Source organism: Marmota flaviventris, chromosome 15 (genome assembly GCF_047511675.1).
Source record: "Marmota flaviventris isolate mMarFla1 chromosome 15, mMarFla1.hap1, whole genome shotgun sequence".
Taxonomy (NCBI): domain Eukaryota; kingdom Metazoa; phylum Chordata; class Mammalia; order Rodentia; family Sciuridae; genus Marmota; species Marmota flaviventris.
Genome location: NC_092512.1, coordinates 4,726,357 through 4,749,134, shown reverse-complemented (window position 1 = coordinate 4,749,134; position 22,778 = coordinate 4,726,357). Strand labels below are relative to the sequence as shown.

At 47.1% G+C, this 22,778-nt stretch overlaps 1 protein-coding gene across 1 annotated transcript in view; it reads right to left on the bottom strand.

The window, feature by feature from the left end:
• The window catches only part of Col22a1 (collagen type XXII alpha 1 chain), a 208,304-nt gene that overhangs the window by 21,225 nt on the left and 164,301 nt on the right, over nt 1-22,778 (bottom strand). The window contains exons 46-52 of the mRNA XM_071602419.1: nt 20,255-20,308; nt 19,045-19,098; nt 15,972-16,025; nt 11,828-11,881; nt 7,502-7,555; nt 3,179-3,232; nt 728-772 (exon numbers count right to left, since the gene is read on the bottom strand). Coding sequence (XP_071458520.1) covers nt 728-772; nt 3,179-3,232; nt 7,502-7,555; nt 11,828-11,881; nt 15,972-16,025; nt 19,045-19,098; nt 20,255-20,308 — 369 coding nt within the window. The remainder of the gene's footprint in view (nt 1-727; nt 773-3,178; nt 3,233-7,501; nt 7,556-11,827; nt 11,882-15,971; nt 16,026-19,044; nt 19,099-20,254; nt 20,309-22,778) is intronic.

Below are 22,778 nucleotides of genomic sequence, written 5' to 3'. Positions count from 1 at the left end.
AGGTGGCTGCCGATCTGGAAGGTCCCAGCAGAGCAGGGTGCCTCTGCATAAAGAGCCCTGGCCCTGAGCTGGTATCCATGTGTACCCAAGGCCATTGGCAAGTGCCTAGGGCCAACTGTATCTCCCCAGGCCTCAGGCAGGAAAGAACAGCTTGAGTCAGACAATGCCCTTCCACTCCTCCTCCTTATCTGTGGATCAACTGGCTTTCCTACCCATGGCTCTCTTCGAGTTTTCTATAATGTGCAGGGGACCTAACCATTGATCCCAGAGGCCACTTCTATTTGGGGCATTGGAAGAGAGAGAAAGATCTGAAGGATAAGAAAACAGACTCTGGAGTCTTCCCGTCTAGGACAAAGCTGATGTGTTTCACATACAAGATCTGGACCCTGAGAAAACCACCCAGACCCCTGGGCCTCAGTTTCCCTCTCTGAAAATCAAGCCCATTATCAGAACCTGCTTCACAGGGCTCAGGAGTGCTGTGCACAGCCCAGATAATGGAAACCAACCTGAGCCCAGGCTGCTTGGACTAACTGGCTTTTGTCACAGTCAGGCCCCCAGAAGAACCATCTAGAAGAATCAAACCAAAAAGGGGATGACACTGCCAACCGTGCCCGCTATTCTTTCTGGGACACCATGGAAATGCCCTGCCTTGGGCCCAAGAGTCCTCTCTAGGAAGTGTCAGCTCTGAGTCACCCAGGAAAACCTCCCAGGAGAGATGTCCACTCACCCGGGGACCAGGTGCTCCAGAATCACCTGTGTGTCCCTTGAAGCCCTGGAAGAAAGAAAATGCAGTTATTCCACCTGTGAGCAGACTTGTGGGGTGGGAGGGCGGCACCCAGGATGGGGTCCAGGTGTGTGGAGCCCTGCTCTGTGCCAGGCCCAGATGGAAAGAAGGGAACAGGAGCAAGGCAGGAAAGAGGGGGGCAATGGGGGGGTTGGGGAGCAGGAAGGGCCTCGTGGGTCCCACCAGCACTGTGCCATGCGGGTCTCGGGCACGCCCATCTCCAGGTCATGGGGTCCTGCAGAAGGGGATTTCCTTTCCTATTTCATAGATAAAGAAACTTGAGGCTCAGGCCTGCCTTTCCCTCAGATTCACACGCAGGCCTGCCTGCCTGCAGAGCACACCTCTGTATTTGCACACTCAACCCAGGAGGGGGTCTGGGGCCAGAGTGCCCTTTTCAAGACCAAGAGAGTTGTCACCTGGCTGCTCTATCAGGCTCTCCCCGGTTTACCTCCTGATTCCATCTCCTAATCTCAAAAACAAGGCAAGACCCGACCAGGGAAGTCAGAACCCTGGGGAAGGCCACCTGAAGGGAACTCCAACTCGAGAGGCCTCCTTGAAGTCACTGTGATCACAGAGTGGCTGATGAGAAGGTGTGACCTTGTTCCACTCTAGGATGAGGCTCTGGATCTGTGGGAAGTGTCAGGGCAGCAGGGAAGGGAGTGGGCAGTGGGAACCCAGGGCCCCGGCAGGGGCAGTGGAAAGGGGTCAGGAGGTGTGCCAATCCTGAGCTCTTCTTCTCTCCCCTGTGAGCCTCAAGCTTATAACAGGGGAGACTGGTCCTGTCCTGCCAGGTTGTGGTGGGGATTCACAAAGGGGACACAGGACTGAAGCCTGGTGAGCAGTCAGGACCTGGGAGTGACTGGGAAGGACTTGGAGGAGGAAAGAGGGAGAAGAGGAGGAGGAGGAAGGTGTCTCAGATCTGGATCCAGATTCAACCACTATAATCACCTCAGAAAGGACACTTAACACCTTGCAGTCCTGATATCATCTTGATCAAACCAGGTAATGAAAACCCAGCCAGGGGCATTGTCCACGGGAGGATGCCCTATGCCCCGCCGCCTGATGTGCTTGGGCTGACTGAGGAACCCGGTCTTGGCTGAGCCATAGCTCCCACCTTTGAGCAATGGGATCTTGGGGGCTTTGCTTCTCTCCAGTGGGACTCTGTTCTGACACCTGTTAAATGAGGCAAGAACCTATTCTACAGGGTCACCAGGGGGACTGGATAAGACATGAAGAATGCTCAAAAGGGCAGGGAACAACCTGTGTCCCTGCATGTTCCTCAATAACACTGAGTCTCAACGCCAGCCACAGAGGCAGGGGCTCTGCCATGCTCTCCTCCCGGGTGCCCAGCAGCCACAAGAGCCAGGGCTTCCGTCGACACCCCACCTGCATTCCATCCTCACAACTCCCAGTGCAGAATAGGTCCTGTCCCCCTCCTTTGAAACCTGACCATCATTCATGAGAATTGCCCTTGACTTTAAGGGGTTGTACAGTGCTCCATGGTAAGCATTCATTTATTAAATTTAAAAAATGCCTTTAGAAAGGATTTAATGGGGTCATCAATTTAAAGTATGTTTGGAAAATAAATCAATCGCTAATTCTGTGTTTTAATCCCCAGGGTAACAGTGTCCTCACTCTCAGGTTCCTCCTGGTGCAGGCAGGAGATTTTGGAAAAAGGAAAATTGATTTTTGTGTTTTATTTCCTCCTTATTGAATACTGGCCAGATGATTTATTGATTTTTTTTTAAATAAAAGCAACATTAAGGAAACAAATAGCATTCTGATACGCCACTTCTTATCAGATAACTGTTTTAGAATTTTTATTAAACAAAAGACACGAGTTCAGTTTTTGTATTTTTATATGTGTAATAACTAGATATAGATTTAAATGTACAGATGTGGTGATTTTGCATAAAGAAGATTGAAGAAACTACACTGGAATATTAGCAGTGCTTTACTTCTGTTTTACAGGATTAGCAGTATCTATTTTCTTCTCTATGCCATTCTTTTTCTTACTAATAATTATCAGTATGATTGTTATGCAGTTAGAATGGGTTTCTTTCATAACTGGAAAAAAAACCCATAGGTATGGAAAGTATTCAAAATACAAATTAAGATTCGTTTGTAGGTTCTATCATCCAGAGAAAAGCCCAAGATATTATAATAATAAAGAGGATAAGGAAAGAGAAAGCTTGGAACAGCAACCCGCCAGTGATGAGTGAGACTTTGAAAATCAACCTCACGGCTATGGTATGGAGAAAGCAGAACAGATCACACAGGATCACTGCTGCCCTGGAGGAGAGGGGCTGCAGATCCCCATGCCACGCAGCCCCCTCCAGCCGGGTGCATCAGCATGTGAGTGGCTGATAGGTTCGCTCTGCTAGGGACACTTACAGGTGGGCCTCGGGGACCCTCTGCTCCTGGTAGACCTGGCTCTCCCGCTTTTCCCTGGAGGGAAGAAGGAAAGAAGAGAATGAGGATGAGGTTTCTCAGGACTTCCCCTCTCAGCTGCTGCCCTTGCTGTCACTGTATTTCCAGTCCTCAGCCCTGGTGTCCTGGGCCATCTTCACCCACACCAGTGTCCACTGGAATCCAGGTCTGGAAAGTTTCTGGCTGCCCTGGGCTGCTGCTGTTTATACAGATTTCATCTCCAGATTAAATTAAAGGGACAGACCCTTTCACTGTCCAAAGTGCTCTGGTCTGACATGAAATCGCATGGCCGTCTTGGTTATAAGGGACCTTATTCACAAAAGGCACTCAAGGCAGCTACTAATCACTCTACTTGTCCAATGGCAGCACTGAGGATCAAAGCAGTGATATTTTTACTGAGCTTCTAAAGGGCAAAGCCAGGCAGAATCCCAGCTTCATGCCACACCCAGGCGGATGCTCTTCTCCCGCCAGCAGCAGCACCCACTCACAGGGAAGCCTGGGATCTCCATGCCATCTCCCACACATCTTCTCCAATTCAAAGGAGCTATGAGACAAGTCTTGCTATTTAAAGTTCTTTACTTCCCATAGCTTGGCATTGCCCTGGACAGAACAAGTCACCAAAAAACAAACAAACAAATAAGTAAAACAAAACAAAACGGATGAGGGCCCTGGGGAGGCTCAGGTCCAGATAAAGTGGCAGAGGTGGTTTGGAAAGAGAAAGTTAAAGGGCAAGTTTGGTTGATGGCCCACCAGGCAGCATGTTGAGAGCCACAGCCGAAGGGGCCCCAGCAAACTTCCAGCTGCCAGCTGATGATTAGCTCACAGCGGCCCCAGCAAACTTCTAGCTGCCAACTGATTGGCTCCTCTGCAGTGATGCTCATTGGGTTGTTTCCCCGCCCTTTCAGACCACGGAGCTGCTCATTGGGGGACTTTTTTGGCTCCGCCCAAGCGACCCAGCCAATCGGCCTCAAGAGCAGGAGGAGTGGGGGAGCTCCGTTGAGAGGCTTGTGGGAAGCTGGTGGTGGCAGTTGGGCTCTGAAGGTTTTTCCTGAAGAGCTGTGTGGTTTGGTGTGTGGTTCTAAAAATAAAGTTTGTTTCTTTTGACAAGTGGCTCCTGAATTGTGCCCAGCCAGACTGCAGCAGCAGCACTTGGGTCTTCCATTTGGGGGCATCCCCAAATGCTCTGAGCATCTTATTTCCCAGGTTGTGAGCCCCAAGCCTAACACGGGGCACTCTGTGGGGGAGATGAGAGGTAAAGCAACATCCTTGGGGTTAGAAGAAAAACTGCAGGGAGAAGGCTGGAGCTCAAAGCTCTGATGTCCAGGTTTATCTGCTGGTGCCTTCTGTCCTGGACCTTCCAAACCTAACTGTGTGTCCTTTCTCTTCCTGGATCTATTTTGCAGTTGTAAATTCAGGACAATCATCCCTCATAGGTGTTTTCTGATTGAGCGTACACAGGCCTAGCCTGCCCTGCACCATAGTCAAGTATGATGACCCAAGTTACCAGCAGAAAAATGATGACCAGCCAGGCCAACTGGCACTGAGGGTCATCCACATGCCAGGCATAACTAGGGTGCTTTATACCATGACGTCAATGGATCCTCACTGCAGCCCAATGAGGGGCACACTCTTGTTATCCCTCAGGAAAAACATGAGGGCACAGAGAGGTTACCTCATGTGCTCAAGGACACATAGGGGGTTCTAATTGAGACATCTTGTCACCAGGGACTCTGCACTTAATCATATACTATACTCAATGCTCAACTGCGTCTTAATTTAAAAATTAAGCAAAAGGCAATTCAAAAAGTTGTCTATCCATCCAACCATCCATCCATTCATCCATCCATCCTTATTGTCTCTCTGCCTATCTGTGTCCCCCACATAAGAACTGGAAGGAACAGGCCAAGGTGAAGAGGGCCATCTATGACCAGCGGTAAGTGCTCTCACCTCCCAGCCACGTGCTTGGGCTCACGCAGGAGGGTCCCTTCCCACTGTCACAGCTCCTACACCTAAAGGGTGTCTGCAGAAAGAGCTCGTTCTCTGCCCCCAGGGCTGCTTGACTTCAGGGTGTGGAAAGGCCAAGTGCACAGCAGCCAACATCTCCAGGAGCAGCCACAACTGGCTGGCACGGGATGGATAAATATTCCAGCCACCACCTCCTGCCACAGGGGTAGTGAGAGAAGGGCATTCCAGGAGCAATCCCTCTCCCTGCTCCTTTCTCTGGGTCCTCCTGGGACCCCTCCCAAGCATTCTGCCTGCACCATGTCTGTCTTGATATCTCAGGGTCCCCAGATTCTACCTATCCTGTGCCAAACTCCTCCCAAACAGCTCAGAGTAAGGACACAAATGGATTCCCAGAATGGATCCACGAGAGAACTCTGGAATGGGCACCTCAGGGGTCCCTGAGCCAGGGCACTGAGTCCCTCCTGGTCCAGGAGAACCATCCCTGTCTCCTGCATGAGCTATTGGCCACAAGGACAAGCTGGGCTGCACCCCCGTGTGCACCACCCCCAGGGACTGTCCTGTCCCCCACAGGCACTGGGCTGGGTGGCATGACTCTGAAAGAGCTTTCCATTTTGCTGCGGAAAGCTCTTTCTTTTCCTCTCAGTGGTGAATTCTGGCTTCAGCATCTGGCAAACTATGAAATGACAAAGGAGGTACTTCCGGCAAGTTGCGTAAGATCGGAATGAGTCATAATAGTTTACGACAAAGCAAATTAAATGGAGCATGCAGCTTGCTGTAGAGACTTTTATGTAATTCACATCAGGCTCTAAAGAATCCACAGCTCTCTCCTCACCACGACTTAAAGCAGGGTAGTTGAAAAAGTAATTCACAAAAATAATTACCAAAGAAGCACGGTTTTGCCACCTCATCGGATCCTCTAGCAACTCTGGAAAGTTGGTATAATATCCTCATTCTATGTGAAAAGATTCTGAAGCCCAGAGATGCTGTCTGACCTGCTCTGGGTCACACAGACTGTGAGAGCAAAGCGGCACCCTAAGTTACCTGGTTAGTACTGTAGTTGCTGTAATTTTGGCATAAAAGATTTTAATTTAATTGCTATATTTTAAATGTAATTTTATAAGTAAATAATGCATGCTCGTGTTTTGAAAAGTTAAAATGATAATAATAAAGTAAAACACCACAGAGCAGAGAACTGCCTTCCCACCCCATAGCCTGTGCTTAGAATCATCCTTCCATGGATGAATCTACTTTTGTTGGTGTCCTATGGGGTCTCACAGAGTTCCTTTATATAAAAACTAGAAAAATATACACATACTTGGTTTTATATGCACAGCAGGGCAGACCACCCCCTCCCTGTGCCTCTGCCCTTTCCTGTAAGTTGCAGCAGCCCTACATCACCCAGAGAAAGCCTGCGTCCCTTCTAGTAGCTGCCTGGTGTCCTGGGGTAAACACCATCATTCAGCTAGGCCCCTGGGGTGGGTGTTTGGAGACCCTGCTGACTTCAACCTGAATCCTCCCGTCCAGGTGTGGGATCTGTCTGTCTTGCTTGTTTGTGGTACCGGGGTCTAACCCAGGGCCAGGGGCTCAGACACACTGAGCCAATGCTCTCTCACTGAGCCGCACCCCAGCCCAGTCATGAAGACCAAAGTGCTGGCGGCATCCAATCAGGCCTCATCATCACAGAGCCGGGACCTCCAGGCCGGAGAGGCCACCCAGCTCAGGGAGGCCGACTTTGAGGTCTTAGATAAGGGCCTTTAGAAACCCCTGCACACTCCCCCCAGCCAACAGCTAGGCAGGCCACAGAGACGTCCTACTGAACACTCTGTCCATCTCTTCAGATGTCCCTGAACGAATTAAAAAAAAATCAACAAAAACTAGAGCAGAAAAAGGGAGCAGGGACAAGACCCAACACGTGGGGCTGACAGGTACCGCCCAGCAGTTCAGTGGGAGTGAGAGTGTGTGTGGTCTGTACTCCAGGCCAGCTTGCTGGCCCCAGCGTCCCCTCGCACATCAACAGGACCAAGAGCACTAGGCAGTAAAACGCAGAGAGGAGGGAAGGACAGGGCCCCGGACTCAGGCCCCCATGCAGCCGCCAGCCCATCAGACAACTTCAGGCTGGTCATTCCACCTCCCCGAGACTCAGCGTCCTCGGCTGTAACCCAGGGACAACATGCTGACCTTACAGGGCTGCTGGGAGAAGTAAGTGAAGCAATACATGAATTTCACGTCCACTGAGCCTGGTTCACAGAAGGCTCAGAGTGGCCACTATCAAGACCCTGTGCATCTGACATGCAAACTGGTAAGAAGCACGAAGCCCCTTACCGGCTCTCCAGGGGGACCTGGCTTTCCATCTCTGCCCGGTTTGCCTTCTTCACCCTGCAAGAGAAAGTCAAGCTAGTTATCAGGTCAAAGAAGATTAGAGGGGAGGGGACAGACACTGCTTCCAAGTGTCCTTCTCCCTCGTGTCCAGCAGCTATGTTCATTCCCTGTTGGCAGCTGCTGGGTGTCTCCACGCACAGAACTCATTTCATGTTTTCCTTCCCAACACCAAGATCTGGCGCAGACCTCGGACTCACAGCGCCCAGCATGTGCTGGAAAAGTAACACATGGTGCAAAGGATCGCTCTTCCCAGGTCTGATCTAATGGAGGCCCCAGGGGGCGTTTTCATGGACTCAGACTCAGGACAACACACCCTCGTCTATTGACCTCCAGAGTGGAATGTGAGATGGGGGAGGTGAGAGCTGAGGAAGAAGAAGAGGACATTAAGTAATAAGCAGGGGATCACAGCTCCCGGGACACACATGGGGATCAGAGAGCGAAGGCGTCGGCTTGGGCGTGGACAGGACATGGGCACTTTGCACTACTCTTCACGCAGCCAAGCTAGGACTCCCTCCCCTCTGCCAATCTCATCCCAGAGGGGGCACAATATTCCTCATGCTCCTCCCAGGGATGAGCACCTCCTCGGGGTCTCTGAGGCATGGAAAGCTAATCTGTATGACGGCTATGACGACAGAGGCTGAGGGTCCAACCCTGGGCACCTGGACCTGGTCTGGGAGAGAAAGCAGAGGGGAGGAGGCAGAGGGGAACCGAAGTCACGGGATCTTGGGCAAGTTCTTCAAGCTCCCAGCTCCTAGGTGCCATCTCTCCTGAAGAGAGGCCAGCCTGCCCTGCAGAGGCACCACAAGACGGCAGTCAGGCTTCCTGTCCCACGGATGTGCTGCTTCTGCTACAGGGGCTGCTAATGAAGGTGGACACTTTTACCGCTGGCGCTTGAACCTCAGTGGCTTGGCACAAGGGAGCCACTGTGAGCATGATCAGAATGACAGACCCCTGGGCTGCTGGCCAGAAGCTCAGTGAGCACCTGCAGCCCTCTCTAGGAATGCTGCCCCTGGGCGCTGTGTGAATGCCGAGTCAGCCAACTCACACACCCATCCTCTTTGCAATTAAAAGCCTAACTGCAGAACTATTCCCCCATGCCTGGAGGTCACAGGGAAGGGGGTCAGGAAGAAAACCAGTGAAACAAGACGAAGCCTACCAAGGAGAGCAGCACACTCAGGCTGGGGAAAGGGGAGAACTGGGCAATTCTGGGGCAGCACTTAACTCCTGAAGCAGCAACTCAAGAAAATGCTGAGGAGGACCAAATGTGGCCTGCAGGACCATCTCAGAGATAAGCATGCCTTTCTGGGACAGAAGAGCTGCCCCTTGCTAACCGTGTGTTCCTGAGCATTCTGGGTCTTCTTGGAGCCTCGGTCTTCCACCTTTACTGAGCAGGGATACCCCCCCACACACACTGCATGGTGAGGACTTCACACTGGGACATGTGTGAAGGGTGTTTCTTGGGCTGTGCTTGGCTCAGAGCTGGTTCCCAACAAATAGGGAGAGGTGCTGTCTCACTTTCCAGGATGCTAATGTCAGTGTTCTGATGTCAGCAGCTTCACGGGGCCCCCTGTCCCTGTCAGCACCCTGCAGAAGTGGAAGGAATTAGCCACTCCCTAATCGCACTCCTAAGGGACAGACACCCCTGTCTGTATCTAGACTGAGTCTTTTGCCTGGCATTTTTTCCTGAAAAAAATTTGAGGTGCTGGGGTCTAAGCCGGGTCTAACCCACCTCCATAACTGAAGTCACCTCTCCATGAAGCCTGGGGCGTCACCTCATTGTCTGGCTTAGGTGTCCACCTCCTGGGCTCCCACAGCCCCGGTGTGACCCTCTGTAAGACAAGCATCATGCTTTCTTGTTTGGCTTCTCCATAAAACCACGGGTTCCTAGAGGGCTGGGACCTTGAATGCTGTGTGGGTGAGCAGTGCTGCTGTTCGCGTATCACCACTCATCTCATCCTTCATTCAATCCAGATCTAGGAAGCACCTGCTTGGCACAGTTATGGGGAGGTGGGGAGAAGGCTGACGGAAGTCAGTGACATCCACGGTTGGTTCATACTGTAACTGCTGGGAGGGGTACAGCAGTGGTCCTGCGGTCTGGCTCAGGTCCCTTCCTAACCCAGCTGGGGAGTGTCAAGAGCACATATCAGGAGCCAGTGATGTTTAGTGGAGGCCTTGAGGAAAGCTTGCGCATGGGGCCTTGGTGAGACGGAGGGACTTTCACGTATGGGAAGTCCTGAGCACGGAGCCGGCACAGGAGCACGTGAAGCCAGCCTGGTCCTCATTATATAGGCAGGAGGCAGGGAAGAGCTACCCAGGAAGGAATGGCCTCCTGGAGGATGGCCAAGTGGTGGAGGGTGACTGAGGGGAGTGGGGTGAGAAAGAGACGGAGAAGAATCAGGGTCAGTTCATGAGAGGCCAGGGAGGCCACGGGCCCATCTTGGCTTCACAGTGGCAACAGTCAACAGAAAGAGAGATGGCATCATCGGATTTGCCTCTGAAGGAAAGAAGGAAGCGAGGGAGGGAGGGAGAAGAGTAAGAGAGGAGCAGATATGTTTATATCATCACAAATAGTGAATGGCACAAAGGGGTGTGTGTGTGTGTGTGCACGTGTGCTGTTGATGATGAACATAAAACAATCACATCTAAGGTGGCTTCCTTCCCCAGCACCCCAGAACTTTAATGATGAGGGATCAACACAAACCGCTAACAGAGATGTTCTCCTCTTAACTTTGCCGTCACTAGAATTAAATCAGTAAGTGTGTCTGAGCTGCTATAACATAGTAGGACCACAGTTTATTCTGTCAGAGACAACACGTGCCAGCATATCACTTAGGACCTGTGTGACTGGACAATGACGCTCAGGAGCTTATTACCAGATCTCCTAGGAGGAAGGGCCCCAGAAAGCAACTCATCACCCACATGCTTCCTTAATTAATATTTGCCATGTCCTCAACTCTGGGTGGAGAGCCAAGACTGAATGAGAGCTGAAGAGGGCCCAGCTCTCACAGAAGCTAGGACACAATGCCATAATGAACAGCTACTCTTCTCTGTGATGTCCCCAGAGCTAGCCCACAGAGAGTTCCTGACCAGTGTGTCAGATCAATGATTTGATTGGATCAACAAGTCACTCATCACCCCTTTCCACCAATAGCAAGTGACCCCCAGTTGGAACAGGCATCCAGAAGGAAAGAGAGGGTCTGCCCTAGTCTTGGGGCAAATAAAGAAGCCAGGCCAGGACCAAGTCAGGAGGGATCAGGCTTCGGCAGGGGCTGGGGAGTAGCACTTGACTAGCCTGCCTGAAGCCTGGGTTTGATGCTGAGCCCCGCAAAATAAACAAAACAAACAAACACCCAAATAAAAATAAAATAAAAGCCAGCAACAGGGCTTTCCAGAAATGCACATTCAAAGGCTCTGTGACCTGGGGGATGGGTCCAGTGTGGCAGGAAAGATCACAGTCTGTTCTAGGGACAAGATTATGGGTGGAGGGCAGTTGGGGACTGTGGTCAGCTGGTGCCCCTGCACATACAGGCTAGACCCTGAGGCACTCAAAAAACCCAGGTGACAAAGGCAACATGTGGCCTTTCCAGGCAGACCTTATAACAAATATGTTGCCAATCTGGACTTTAATGAAAAGCATGTTAAATTGAGATATTTGGAACAATGTTCAGGGAAAGTAATTTTGCAGTATGTATCAAGACCTGAGCTATTACTGTACTCTGACAAGTAAACTCCACTTTGGGGAATCATTCTAAAGAAATTAGGAAAACACTATGCATGTAAAATTGTCCATTGTGGCTTTAAAAATAATTGCAAGATTTATGAAGCAACAGAGGAATAATCAGATATATTTCAGTGCATTAACTGGATATATTCTATGTGAATTTTACGAACACTTAATAGTAGCATGGAAAATAAAAAATGTTTATATTGTCACAAGTAGCTAATTACCAAAAATAGCTGTGTGTGTTGAGTGCATATGTGTGCATTGTTGATGAATGATTCAATCAGAGAGAGAGAGGAGAGATAGAAAAACACTATATAAATAAATAAGAAACAAGCAATTAAACAATAAAGAAGAACAAGATTAAGAATAATGTCAAAGTTTAGTTTGCTTTGGCCAACAAGCAAGTTAATCATTTTTCTTTCTTTTAAAGATCTGTAACATCTGAAATTCCACTAGTGATCAAGCCGTATTTCAACAATAGAAGAATACATTTTGGCTTGCTTGTTTTTGGAAAGCGAAACTAAAGTTTGTTAAATGCCACTTACCGGGACTCCAGGTATTCCAGATGGGCCTTGGGGGCCAGGGGGACCTTCTTTCCCCTGAAAGATCCAAGACATAAGACACCATGAAATCATCATTTGGCTTTTTGGAAATAAAGTCCTCACACAGGACTGCCAGGTGCTGGAAGTCCCCAGGTGGGCTGGGCTGCACCAGCCTCCTCACTGCCCAGGCTCGCTCCCCAGGGCAGCAGCATCTTCACCACCAGTGGCCTGGACACCAGATCTGTTCCAGCCATACTAAAGAGACTCAGGAAATTAGTGACTGATGGCCAAAAAAAAAAAAAAAAAAAATGAAGTAAAAGAAAAAAAAGGCTATTGGAAAGAAAATAATGGGCCTTTGGAGTCCACAAGACCTGGGTCCAGATCCTGACATTTGTCCCCTAATTTATTGAGACATAATTCCCACCCATACACACAGACAGGGCAACTCTGTACCTATAGGACCCAGTGCAAGGAAAAACTGAGCTAGGGGAAACTGTGACTGATGGCTTCATTATTTTAATTGTCTTTGAGAGACACCTAAACCTTTGATCAGAAGTGGCTAGAGAGTATTTTTTTCCCTATGAAAAGACATGTGGGGTTTCTAAAGTCTATTTTAACAAATTGCATTAATTAACACTTCATTTCCCATCTTATGCATCAAAGACATGATCTTCCATCAGGGCTTCTACATCAACTTAAAGAATTCAGAGCCACTTTTCATGATGCACATTTTTATATCACCACATCTCTGTATTGAGATGCAGATTCCTGGCGACTTTATAATATCTTACCAATGTTTTGTGAGACAGACACTGATGTCAGGTTTTGCATTCTAATGGCATAAAATGAGGTATTCTAAAGGGTTGTTATTTAATCCTCTTAAAACAAAGGCAAAAACAAACTAAAGTTTATATTTCAGATTTATACAGATTTTAAATAGCAGCATATAAAAATGTTCCCATTAGGAGACCGAAACACATTTATTTTATTAAGTACTTTTCAAACTTAATATAACTCAATAATTGAGTTTTATCCATACCTGAAGACAATAAAAGACATTAGTAATGCATGATTAAGACACTGAGACGCTAGCTTGGGATTCTTTAATAGGGCCTTAGGCACTGATGAGAAAAGAATAATGCTTTAGGCTTACTATTTATTTGCCAACACCTTTTCTCAGAAGGATTTGTGTTCTGCATCCATGTTAAGAAGTTATTCCTTATGTTTTAGAAAGTAGAAAGCACTGGTTATGTTTGTGTCATCAAGCAGAACCTACGACTCATAATGTGACGTTGCAGGAGAGTTGGGACATCTAGCCATATTGCCTCTTAGACTAAAACAAAACAGTCAACACAATGCAACTCAAATTCACCTCCCCCATGCCACAACTCTACACACACAAAAGAAATGAAGTGGAAGGTTTCTATCAATATGGGACAAAAGTTCAATCATCATTAGGGGATTTTAGATATGGAAACAGACTTCTCTGGATTACTTCCTGGAAGGCTGTGGTTTCAAAGACCCTAGAATGGAAACAACAGTGATACAATTCAGGGGTAGGCCAACCTCAAACCTCTGCCTGGTTTTGTAAGCAAAGTTTTCTTAGTACACAGTCACCCCCTTCAACTGACCAGTTGTTTGGTCCTTTTCGGCCTTACCACAACTGAGCTGAATAGTTAAAACAGAGACCATATGATCCATGAAATCCAAAAATGTTTGCTATTTGTTATGGGAAAGTTTTCCAAGCCCTGAACCACACCACCCCACATCTCAGTTGAGGAAGGCACGGTCATGTAGTAGCATGTTCCAGATCTAGGAGAGGACTGAGCTTCCTGCTTCTGTGTCCAGTGATCCTGTCCAGGCTTCTCCCTTGGCAGACAGACCAGAAGGCAAGGCACAGGGAACACAGGAGACATGCTTTCCATCACCCAACCATCCCACAGGAAGCCCAGGGGCACCCACCTTCCGAATTCCGTGCCTTGCTGGCAACACTGTGTTCTCCCTGCTCCTCCTGCTCCCACCAGAGGAGCCTAAGACTCCCAAAGATCCAGAGTGCTTGTTACTGGAAATCTGCTCACACTAGTTATTTGCTATGGAAATTGATCTACTTAATTATTAATTAAGCATCTCAAAGAAATTTAAGAAAAAGGGAAAAGAATAATACTTTATGCAAATTAAGTTTGGATTTTGAAAATATTTGATGAGTCGCTGACTTTATAAATAAATAGCACTAAGGTAAGAAGCTCAAAGGATTATTTTAGAATCCCAACACTCTAGGGCTCTGCATTCATACAGATGCTACTATGGACTCAACAACTTTTTTTTTTTAAAAAAGCATCAAATAGTAATGGATGTTCTATTTATAAGAATAATTATAAGGGATCCAATTCAGGGGGCTCAAACTCACAGTACTGGAGTTTATTCAACATCAAAAAGATTAACAAATGCACATATTGCTAATTCAAAAAGCAGTGGAAATGTTTATTTTTACATGGACATTTTTATTATTGTTACCCATCTAATGTTTTTGATTTTTCATCTATCAATATGTGGGGCTGGGGTTGTGGCTCAGCAGTAGAGCGCTTGGGTAGTACGTGCGAGGACCTGGGTTCAAGCCTCAGCACCACATAAAAATAAATAAATAAATAAAAGTATTGTGTCCAACTACAACTAAAAAGTATTTTTTTTTAATGAAAAGATATCACTATGCATTGTTCAGGCTAAGAAAACTTCCACTCTGTCTTGGTTTGTGGTTTTTGGTAAAGTACCAGGACCATGGACAGCTTCAGGTACAGGCATACCTTGCCCAGGAGTCCCAGGACAGAATGAAAGTCTTGTTTAATACAGTGAATTCCTAGGAAGGTAATGATTTCACTTCTGGGATTCATAGCTTATATTCCCTTTAGGCAAACAGTCGATTAGTTTTTATTGGGGAAATATTTTACAGTCTGAGGATCAATGAAATGCTGCCTGCAGCATTTAATTCATCCTAGGACTTGTAGATGGGCTGCTTCAAAAGGATTACCACAGGATGATCCTAAGAAGGACCACGTGGCTGTCAATATTCAGTCTCAACATTCTGCGGCGATTCAGTGTAGACTGCAGAAAGAATACTGAACTGTGACTTTTCAGGTTGACTTATGTCCCAATTTGGACATTGATTTCCTTGATGACTTTGGACAAGAGACTTAATTAACCCCATTGGGCTTTGATGTCCTGAGTTGGGAGGGATGAAGTTGTTCTAAGACGCCTGAGGTGCCCTTTGAACAAGATTCCAAATTCCAGGGCAGGGTTGACCTCCTCTCCTGCTAGTCCTGGATTATGTTGCTGAAATTCCTATAGACCAGGGTTTGTGTCTGGCTGGTACATATCCTCACTATGTGATCCTGAACTGATCATCTTCCCCAATCCCCACTTTTCTGATTTATAAGATGGATACAATGATTCAGGACTTTTCTAAGTTATTGGGCGATAGTGGAGGGGCAGCAGTGAAATGACATGAAGGATATTACTGTTCTACATATTCCTTTGAACATCATGCATGTATTGCTACCAGAAAAATGCCTGCAGGACCATGGTTTACCCTTGCTTCTTGGCACTGACGCCAAATGTGGTTCTGGCAGCTTTGTGTTGATCAGATAAAAGCACAAAATTCATGTGGCAATGGTACCAGCTGTGATTCTAGGACCTTGAACAGAGACTTCTTTGATGTTTTCACCCCTCTTTGGATCTGATGGGCTAGAAGTGGCTGCCTCATGTCTGAGATGCCCTGGAGCACACCACAGCTCTGGGTGGGCTAGCCCAAGCCCCTCCACTCACCACACTTGCTCATAACAGAAAGTACCTGAGAAAGAATAGGGAAACGGGGCCTGAATCTAGGGCCTGTCTGCAGTGGTGGTTGTAATCTGAATTCTGGAATTGCAGGTTGCCAGTTTATTTCACCCCAACACTTATCTTAGTGGCAAAGTCATCAGCCCCCACCAAAAGCAGTCCCTCCTGTGTTTGCAACTGGACTGGTCATAAGTGGAAGCTTAGGAATGTCTGGGCCATGGGAGGTTCAGAGAATCAGAAAAGGTTAGCAAATACATAGGTTCTCAAAAGGCCTAAAGATAGCCATAAGGTAGATCCTTTCCCTCAAGGAACTTACCGGTGGCCCTTGAATTCCTGGTGGTCCAGCAGCTCCTGCAATTCCATCTGCTCCCTAGAACAAACAAGGCAGAAGACTAGCTTTTTCACACAACTGGGCAAAGGTCATTGTTCCCTCCTCTACAGACAGGAAGCTATGCACAGCTCTTACACTATATGTCCCCTCCAAGCTGCCTGAACTATCATGTTGCAGTGGTGTTTCCCCCTCCATAATGAAGATAGCAACCTGCTTTATAGACTGCAGAGAGAACTGGAAAAATTAATACACATCAAGAATCAGCACTAGGAGCATCCTAAGGGCTCTCTGTAAAAGGCATTCACTTATTAGAAGAGTCTACTGTCCTTCCAAAGACCTGGCACACTAGTCACCAACTAAACAGTGGGGCATAAACAAGAAAGTTCTCCTAGCATTTTATTGACACCAATCCAGCAGCCTTTATTTAAATGTTTTACATATACTATTGAATGCTTATTTTTTACCAGGTGCCAACCAAGTTTTAGGAGTATAAAATTGACCACAGCATAGTCTTGGACTTCAAGGAAATTGGTATAGCTGTAGAAAAGAAGTGTCCTTTTCCATGCATGGCAAATTCCTGCAACAGGATGTAGCTTGATTTGCCCCTATTTCTTCCACCAGGTAAGGACCCAAGCGAATGTTCATGAAATGAAGGGATATTAGTAATGTTTAAAAAATTAGCACAAGTTATGGGTTTAATTATACATTTAGTCCAAAACTAACAGAATAATAAATGTTCTACTTCAAATCTGGATTTTTTTTCTACATAACTTTAAGCAGAAGTTTTGGGCACCCTAGACTTTGGAAATCTGCTAAGTTGGAATAAAATTCTCTACTGCACATTGGGACCAGGGCAAGGGTTTTAACTAGAAGAAGGATTCTCACTGAGCACAAGAAAATAAAAGCTTGAAGAGTCTTTCCTGCTTGGTGCCTATATCTCTGGGCATCAAAGACAGGGCCTGCCAAATAATATGCACTCAAAAATTGTACCAATGGCCAGGAAGGTGAGTTCTCTGCTCTTGCAGGACAGGCTGATGAGCCTGAAAGGGAAGCTGACCCAGCATCCATTCCCAAAGGCAATCAACAGCACAAGGCATGACACAAAATAGAAGCTCAATTAACATCTGCTGAGTGAATTGAAAGCATTAGTCAGCTGGAGACAGACAAGCCAGCTTCTGATTGTGTGTCTCTGAGTTTCAGATTTATCACTTAGCAGGAGATTCAAAAGTCAGGAGTCATTTCCTATGGTTGCCAGATTCCAAGTTACTGCAATTTCCAAAGAGGAGAGAGCAGGGATTCCTTTGTAGTGGAAACATGCTATGGACTTCAGATGAAGTAAGGATGGAGCTTTAACCCAATATTCATTTTCTGAATTCCTCAGCTAGTAGGTTGCACAGGAAAGCTACAGTTGTCATGATAGAAAATTGTTCTCCAAGGAACTGTTTCTTTTAATAAATACGTCCCTCTCAAATGTCCCTCTTTGTCATTGCTAATGCCTGTCCCTGGGAACCGTTGTATAGCCACCTTTGCCAGATTTTCATTTTGCTGATTATCACAGGCTACAAAATTCAATAACATTCAAACACAATACAAGACACTTTATTAAGGGAAATACAAATCTTGAAAGAACTGTAAAACCCATGAAGTTTAATGATAGCAAACTGACCAATCCCCTAAAGATCCTTCAAAATGTGCAGGAGCAGAGCTGTTAGGATCCAGGTTGAGGAATTCAAAAGGGTCTTAACACAGACACTATAGAAGGGGAGTGAGCTGAATATTTGAGATTTGAGGTAGGTTTTCCAAAAAACTGGGAAAGCTTTTATGAGTTTGCTGTAAAAGTTAATCATGAAGAAAAAAAAATTAAAAAATTTTTTAAAAGCCATTTCATGCTCTCATAAGACAGTGGAATGAATTGGACATAACTTTCCTAGGCTCATATATGAATACACGACCGTGTAACTCCATATATGTTCAACCACAATAATGGGATCAAAATTGAAATGGGTTGCACTTTATGTATGTATAATATGTCAAAATATACCCTTCTGTCATGTATACCTAAAAACATCAATGAAAAAAAAGATTTCATTGAAAAGACATATAAAACAATGATTTGCTCAAATAAGTAACATATAGTTGCAATTAAAAGACAGTGGGTGTCATTTTAGAAGACAAAGCAAGCTTAATTTTACATATTTCAACTTTATAGTCCTAACCCAACCTTTTTCTCAAAATCTATTGTGACATACTGTTCCCTATTTAAAGTGGGTTCCCTTTCAGTGCTATTTTAGCCATGACCAAGGGCCCTGCTTGGCAAGGTCTGGGAGACAGAACCTCACGGAGAACCCATGGAGAACCCCAGGGCTCCTGGGCTTGGCAGGGACACTAATTTCCACTGCTTGTCACCACGGCTACCCTTGAGGATACATGAGCTCAAACAGTGGGTTCCACAAAGAAAAAGAATGAGGCTGGTCTTTGGGCAGCCTGGACTGAGGGAAAAGAGAAATGCTAAGGTCATTGGTCAACATCAGGGCCATAGTTCTGCAGGAGCAGAGGTATGTCTGCTTAGGAAGCCCAGTAAATGGGACAACACTCATGTTGCATGTTGTAGCCATCAGAATAAGAAGCGCAGAGGATAGCAATGTATGAACTGTTAGAACAGTAACAATAAACAAGAATTTTTAGCTGTTACTATTGTTACAAACTGCAGTCTGTTCAGAAAAATCCGGGCTTGGGTAGGTGCTTTCTGATCCTGGGCCTTTCACCATAGGACCTATTCCTATGAAAAGAAAGCCTTTACTTGAGATCCTAATCTTGAAATACGACTTCATCAGTCCTTGCCCATGTCCCTGATCCCAACCCATTCTGAGTATACTGCCCACCAGGGCCACTCCAGTGCCTCTGTATTCTCCCATTTCAGTTCATCCCTAAGCACTGTTGAGATTTCAGACCATCCTTTAAAATAAGAGGTAGGTCCAGTGTGGTGCCATCTCCAGTAAGTATGGGCATGTGCTCAGATGTCAAGGCCAAGAGAGAAGGAGGTCTGAGTTGGACTTACTGGTGGCCCAGGATTCCCTGGAGGACCCATGAAGCCTGGAACTCCAGGATGCCCCTAGGAAACACGAGAGTTAATTCATGGAGAACTTAAATAGCTTTTTGCTGTGTTCGGATATACTTTTCAGGCAATAATCCAATGAAGACACAACAAAAAGGATCTCTTTTATACACATTGCTAGTGTTCCAATAGGTAGTAAAGGTAACTGATAATGTTTACAGAAACAATTATGTCCTGGAAATGCATTTGCTTTAAAATAATGTGAGGAGACGGTCATGGGGAAGTAGTTAAGGAAACAGTGAAAACAAGAGTGGACATAATATCTGACAGTGGTTGTGGCTGAGGACTGGGTACCTGGGGGTCTATTTTATAATACTCTCTACTGCATAGATATATTGCACTGTTCCATAACACACACACACACACACACACACACACACACACACGCACACACACAGTTGATGCTCCGCCCTCAAGTGCAGCTCCTATCCTGCACCCGTGACCCTCACAGCAGCACTGCCAGCCTGGTGAGGTCAGGTATGTGTCCCTCACTCCCTGGGCACCTCAGAGCTGGGGACAGTGGTGGCAAGGGGCTGGTTTCCAAGGAGCACTGGCGTGAGAGGCAGAGGACAGTAAAGATGAAGAGTGAGTGGGAAGCCCACTGCAGGGCAGAGGACAGGAGCCCTTCCACCAGCAACAAGGCCACTGCAGGGAGCCCACCTGGAGCACTGGATTGGCACAAGGGGCAGGCAGGGCTCAGATGCCCAGGACAGCACGTTGGTGTCAATGTGGTGCCATCCTGAAACACGTTAGGAGAGGAGGTGCAGCAGACCTGGGTGGGCAGTGGCAGAGCGAAGGGTGTGGGGGGCATTTTCATGTACTTTGAGAGTCCCACCACACATGCTCAGGGAATGGGGGTTGGGGGAGGGAGGAAGGGGCATGGCCCTGTGAGTGCCCACCCCTTCAGGGAGCAGGAAGCAGCCTGAGAAAGGTACAAAACACAACAAGGGGAAAGAAGGCGTGCTCCTCAGGCATTGTGGGAAGAGCAGGTGACAGTGAGCCAGAGAGGCCAGGGGGGAGGTGTCCAAACGCCCTGTAAACCTCCTGCTGCCGGCAAGAGGAGGCGAGGGATGGCATCGGAGCAGCAGGCCAGACGCTGCTGGGGAGGAAGCTTTCATCAAGGTGATGCATCATGAAGGAAACGGTCCTCTACCTGATCACCTTTCTGTCCAGCCTCACCATCGGCACCACGCTCTCCTTGGCTCCCCTTGGAAGGAGAGAGAAAAAAGGAAAGAGAAGTCAATGGGATTGTCATTGGAGCTAATGCAACAGAAAATCCTCCCCACGCCTCCATTCACCCACCCTCCGCTCGTTTCTCAACGATCCCTCACAGGTTTCCCTCGTGTCAGATGTAGTGGCAGCAGATAAAACAAGGTCTGGCTGAGGGGCGGCTGGAGTCAGTACTTAACCGGGTTTTGGGTACCATGGGGGGGGCATCCAAGAATGGGTCTGGGAAGGTGGCTGGGTCCCACTGGTGAAGTTGCAGGGTGTCAGCTCCTGAATCGGGATTTAGCTGTAGACACTGGATATCTGGAAGGTTTGGGTGCCCTAGGTCTTAGCTATGGTGGGCTAGAGGGTCCAGGCTCGGGAGACGAGAAACATTCAGGAGGAAACTGGGCACCTTGGGAGTGAGTAGGCAAGAGCGGGACCAACAGCTGGTGGAGAAGGGGAGAAGAGAGGGTGGCAGACGGGGACGCTGCTCCCTGGATTCTGGGGAAGGCTTCTCTAGATGCTCTCACTCTTTTCCTTATGAGCTGTGGGACCTTGAGCAGCCACTCAAGTCCTCAGAGTAGTGGACTTTTTTACCAGAAAAAGAAATTAAAGAGGTGACCCCATGAAGGCAAGCAGACCATCCGTGGCAAACACAGAGCTCAGAGCAGGGAGAGCGCACGAATCCCCGTGTGATCACTGTGTTTGCTATCTTGCACCTTCATCTTTACTGGGTGTCACTGAACAAGGTGCCCCGAGTCTGTCTCCTTCTTCTAAATGGGAATAATAACAATGGTATCTTTGTTGTGGGAATTAACTGACCTAAAATCTACAAAGTGCTTGGATTAGTGACAGGCTCAGGGTTGGCACTCCATATCCACTATCTACCATCATGTCTTATCATCGTCACCAGATCATCATCTTCACCACCATTATCATAATCACCCTAACCATCATCATCATTGTCCCCACCACCGTCATTGTCACCATCGCCATCATCACCACCACTATTGTCACTGTCACCATCATCACCACTACCTTAGTCATTGTCACCACTGCCATCATGACTCTCTTCTGATCACCTGTCACTACTCATCATTATTGTCACCACCATCACCATCATGACCCTCCTTTCATTATCATGTCATCAAGACACTCAGAATAAATAAACTATCAAAAATATTTTTATCGACTAACCGTAAAAGTACCATTCAAAGGTTCCAATGTCCTAACTCTCACTCATCCTGGACCTACATGTACTGTGTTAACAAATGTATTTCGGTAAAATGTTATTAAATAGAACATTACAGTTTCTTTAAAATAATGCATTCTGCAGTAAAATAAGTCCTTGGCAGCGAGTCACTCTTGGCTCCAGTTCCATTCCTAGTGCTCCTTGTCTTGGCGTCTTGAGCAGCTCACGCCCCCGCTCAGGTCTGTTAGTTCATCCAGTAAGTGAAGGGTGGTGGGCAGTCTGTGTGGGTCCTCTGGGTCCAGACCCCGCAGTTCTCTCCCAGAGACATCAGGCCACAGCAGTTCACTGGTGGAAGACCACCCGAGGACACTCCCTCCCTTCACCCCCAAGGGTGTTGGGTGGCAGGAGGTGGTTAGGTGAGCTGATGCCTGTGACAGGCTAAATGCCATTGTTTAGAAGAGGATAAAAGGGGTTTGTAGGGGACAGCATTATTCCAACAGTTTTGCATGTGATCATGTCTACTGTTTCTGAATCAATAAAGCTGGTGCACCGTCTGCATGCTGCTTTATAATCAATGAAAAGAGGTGGCATCCAGTAGCACACCGCTTCCCTGACATTTAGGACAATTGCCTCAAAGTAAGCGCTTTCCTTTCAAATTCCAGTCCTTGGTCTGGCTTTCAAGTGGTTTGAACACCCACCTGGGAACAATGGAAATGTCAGGGGCTCAGGATCCCCACAGTTGTCTTGCCTCCCTGCCCACCGCAGCCAAAGATCAAAGCAAACACAACCACCTCCAAGCCTGACTCATTTCCTTCCAGAGAGGGGACTGACATTTACAGAGCCCCTATGTTGCCAGGCACTCTGCCAGGGCTTTCCATATGAAATCTCATTAAATATATGCCTTTATTTATATCCTGAGCTGATACCAAAAATATTCAATATGTTTATGATCTCTAACTTGGCCAATAAGTCTTCTTTCAACATAGGGGTTATTAACAGAATGTTAGATTAAAAAAAAAAAAATCGAAGACCAGACAGGTGAAGGCATTCACCTGAGGTCACACAGCTAAAAAAAAGCAAGGTCTGAAATCTGATCCAAACAAGTCTGTCTGATTATCAAATAGCCAAGCTGTCTCTCCCTGATGAGTTACTTTCCTGAAGGTTCCCTAAGCCGTGATGCTTGGTCCTACTAGTTTGTTTGTTTGTTTACTATTATAATATTACAGTTATACATAATATTGGGATTCATTTTGAAATTATGATACCAGCATGGAAC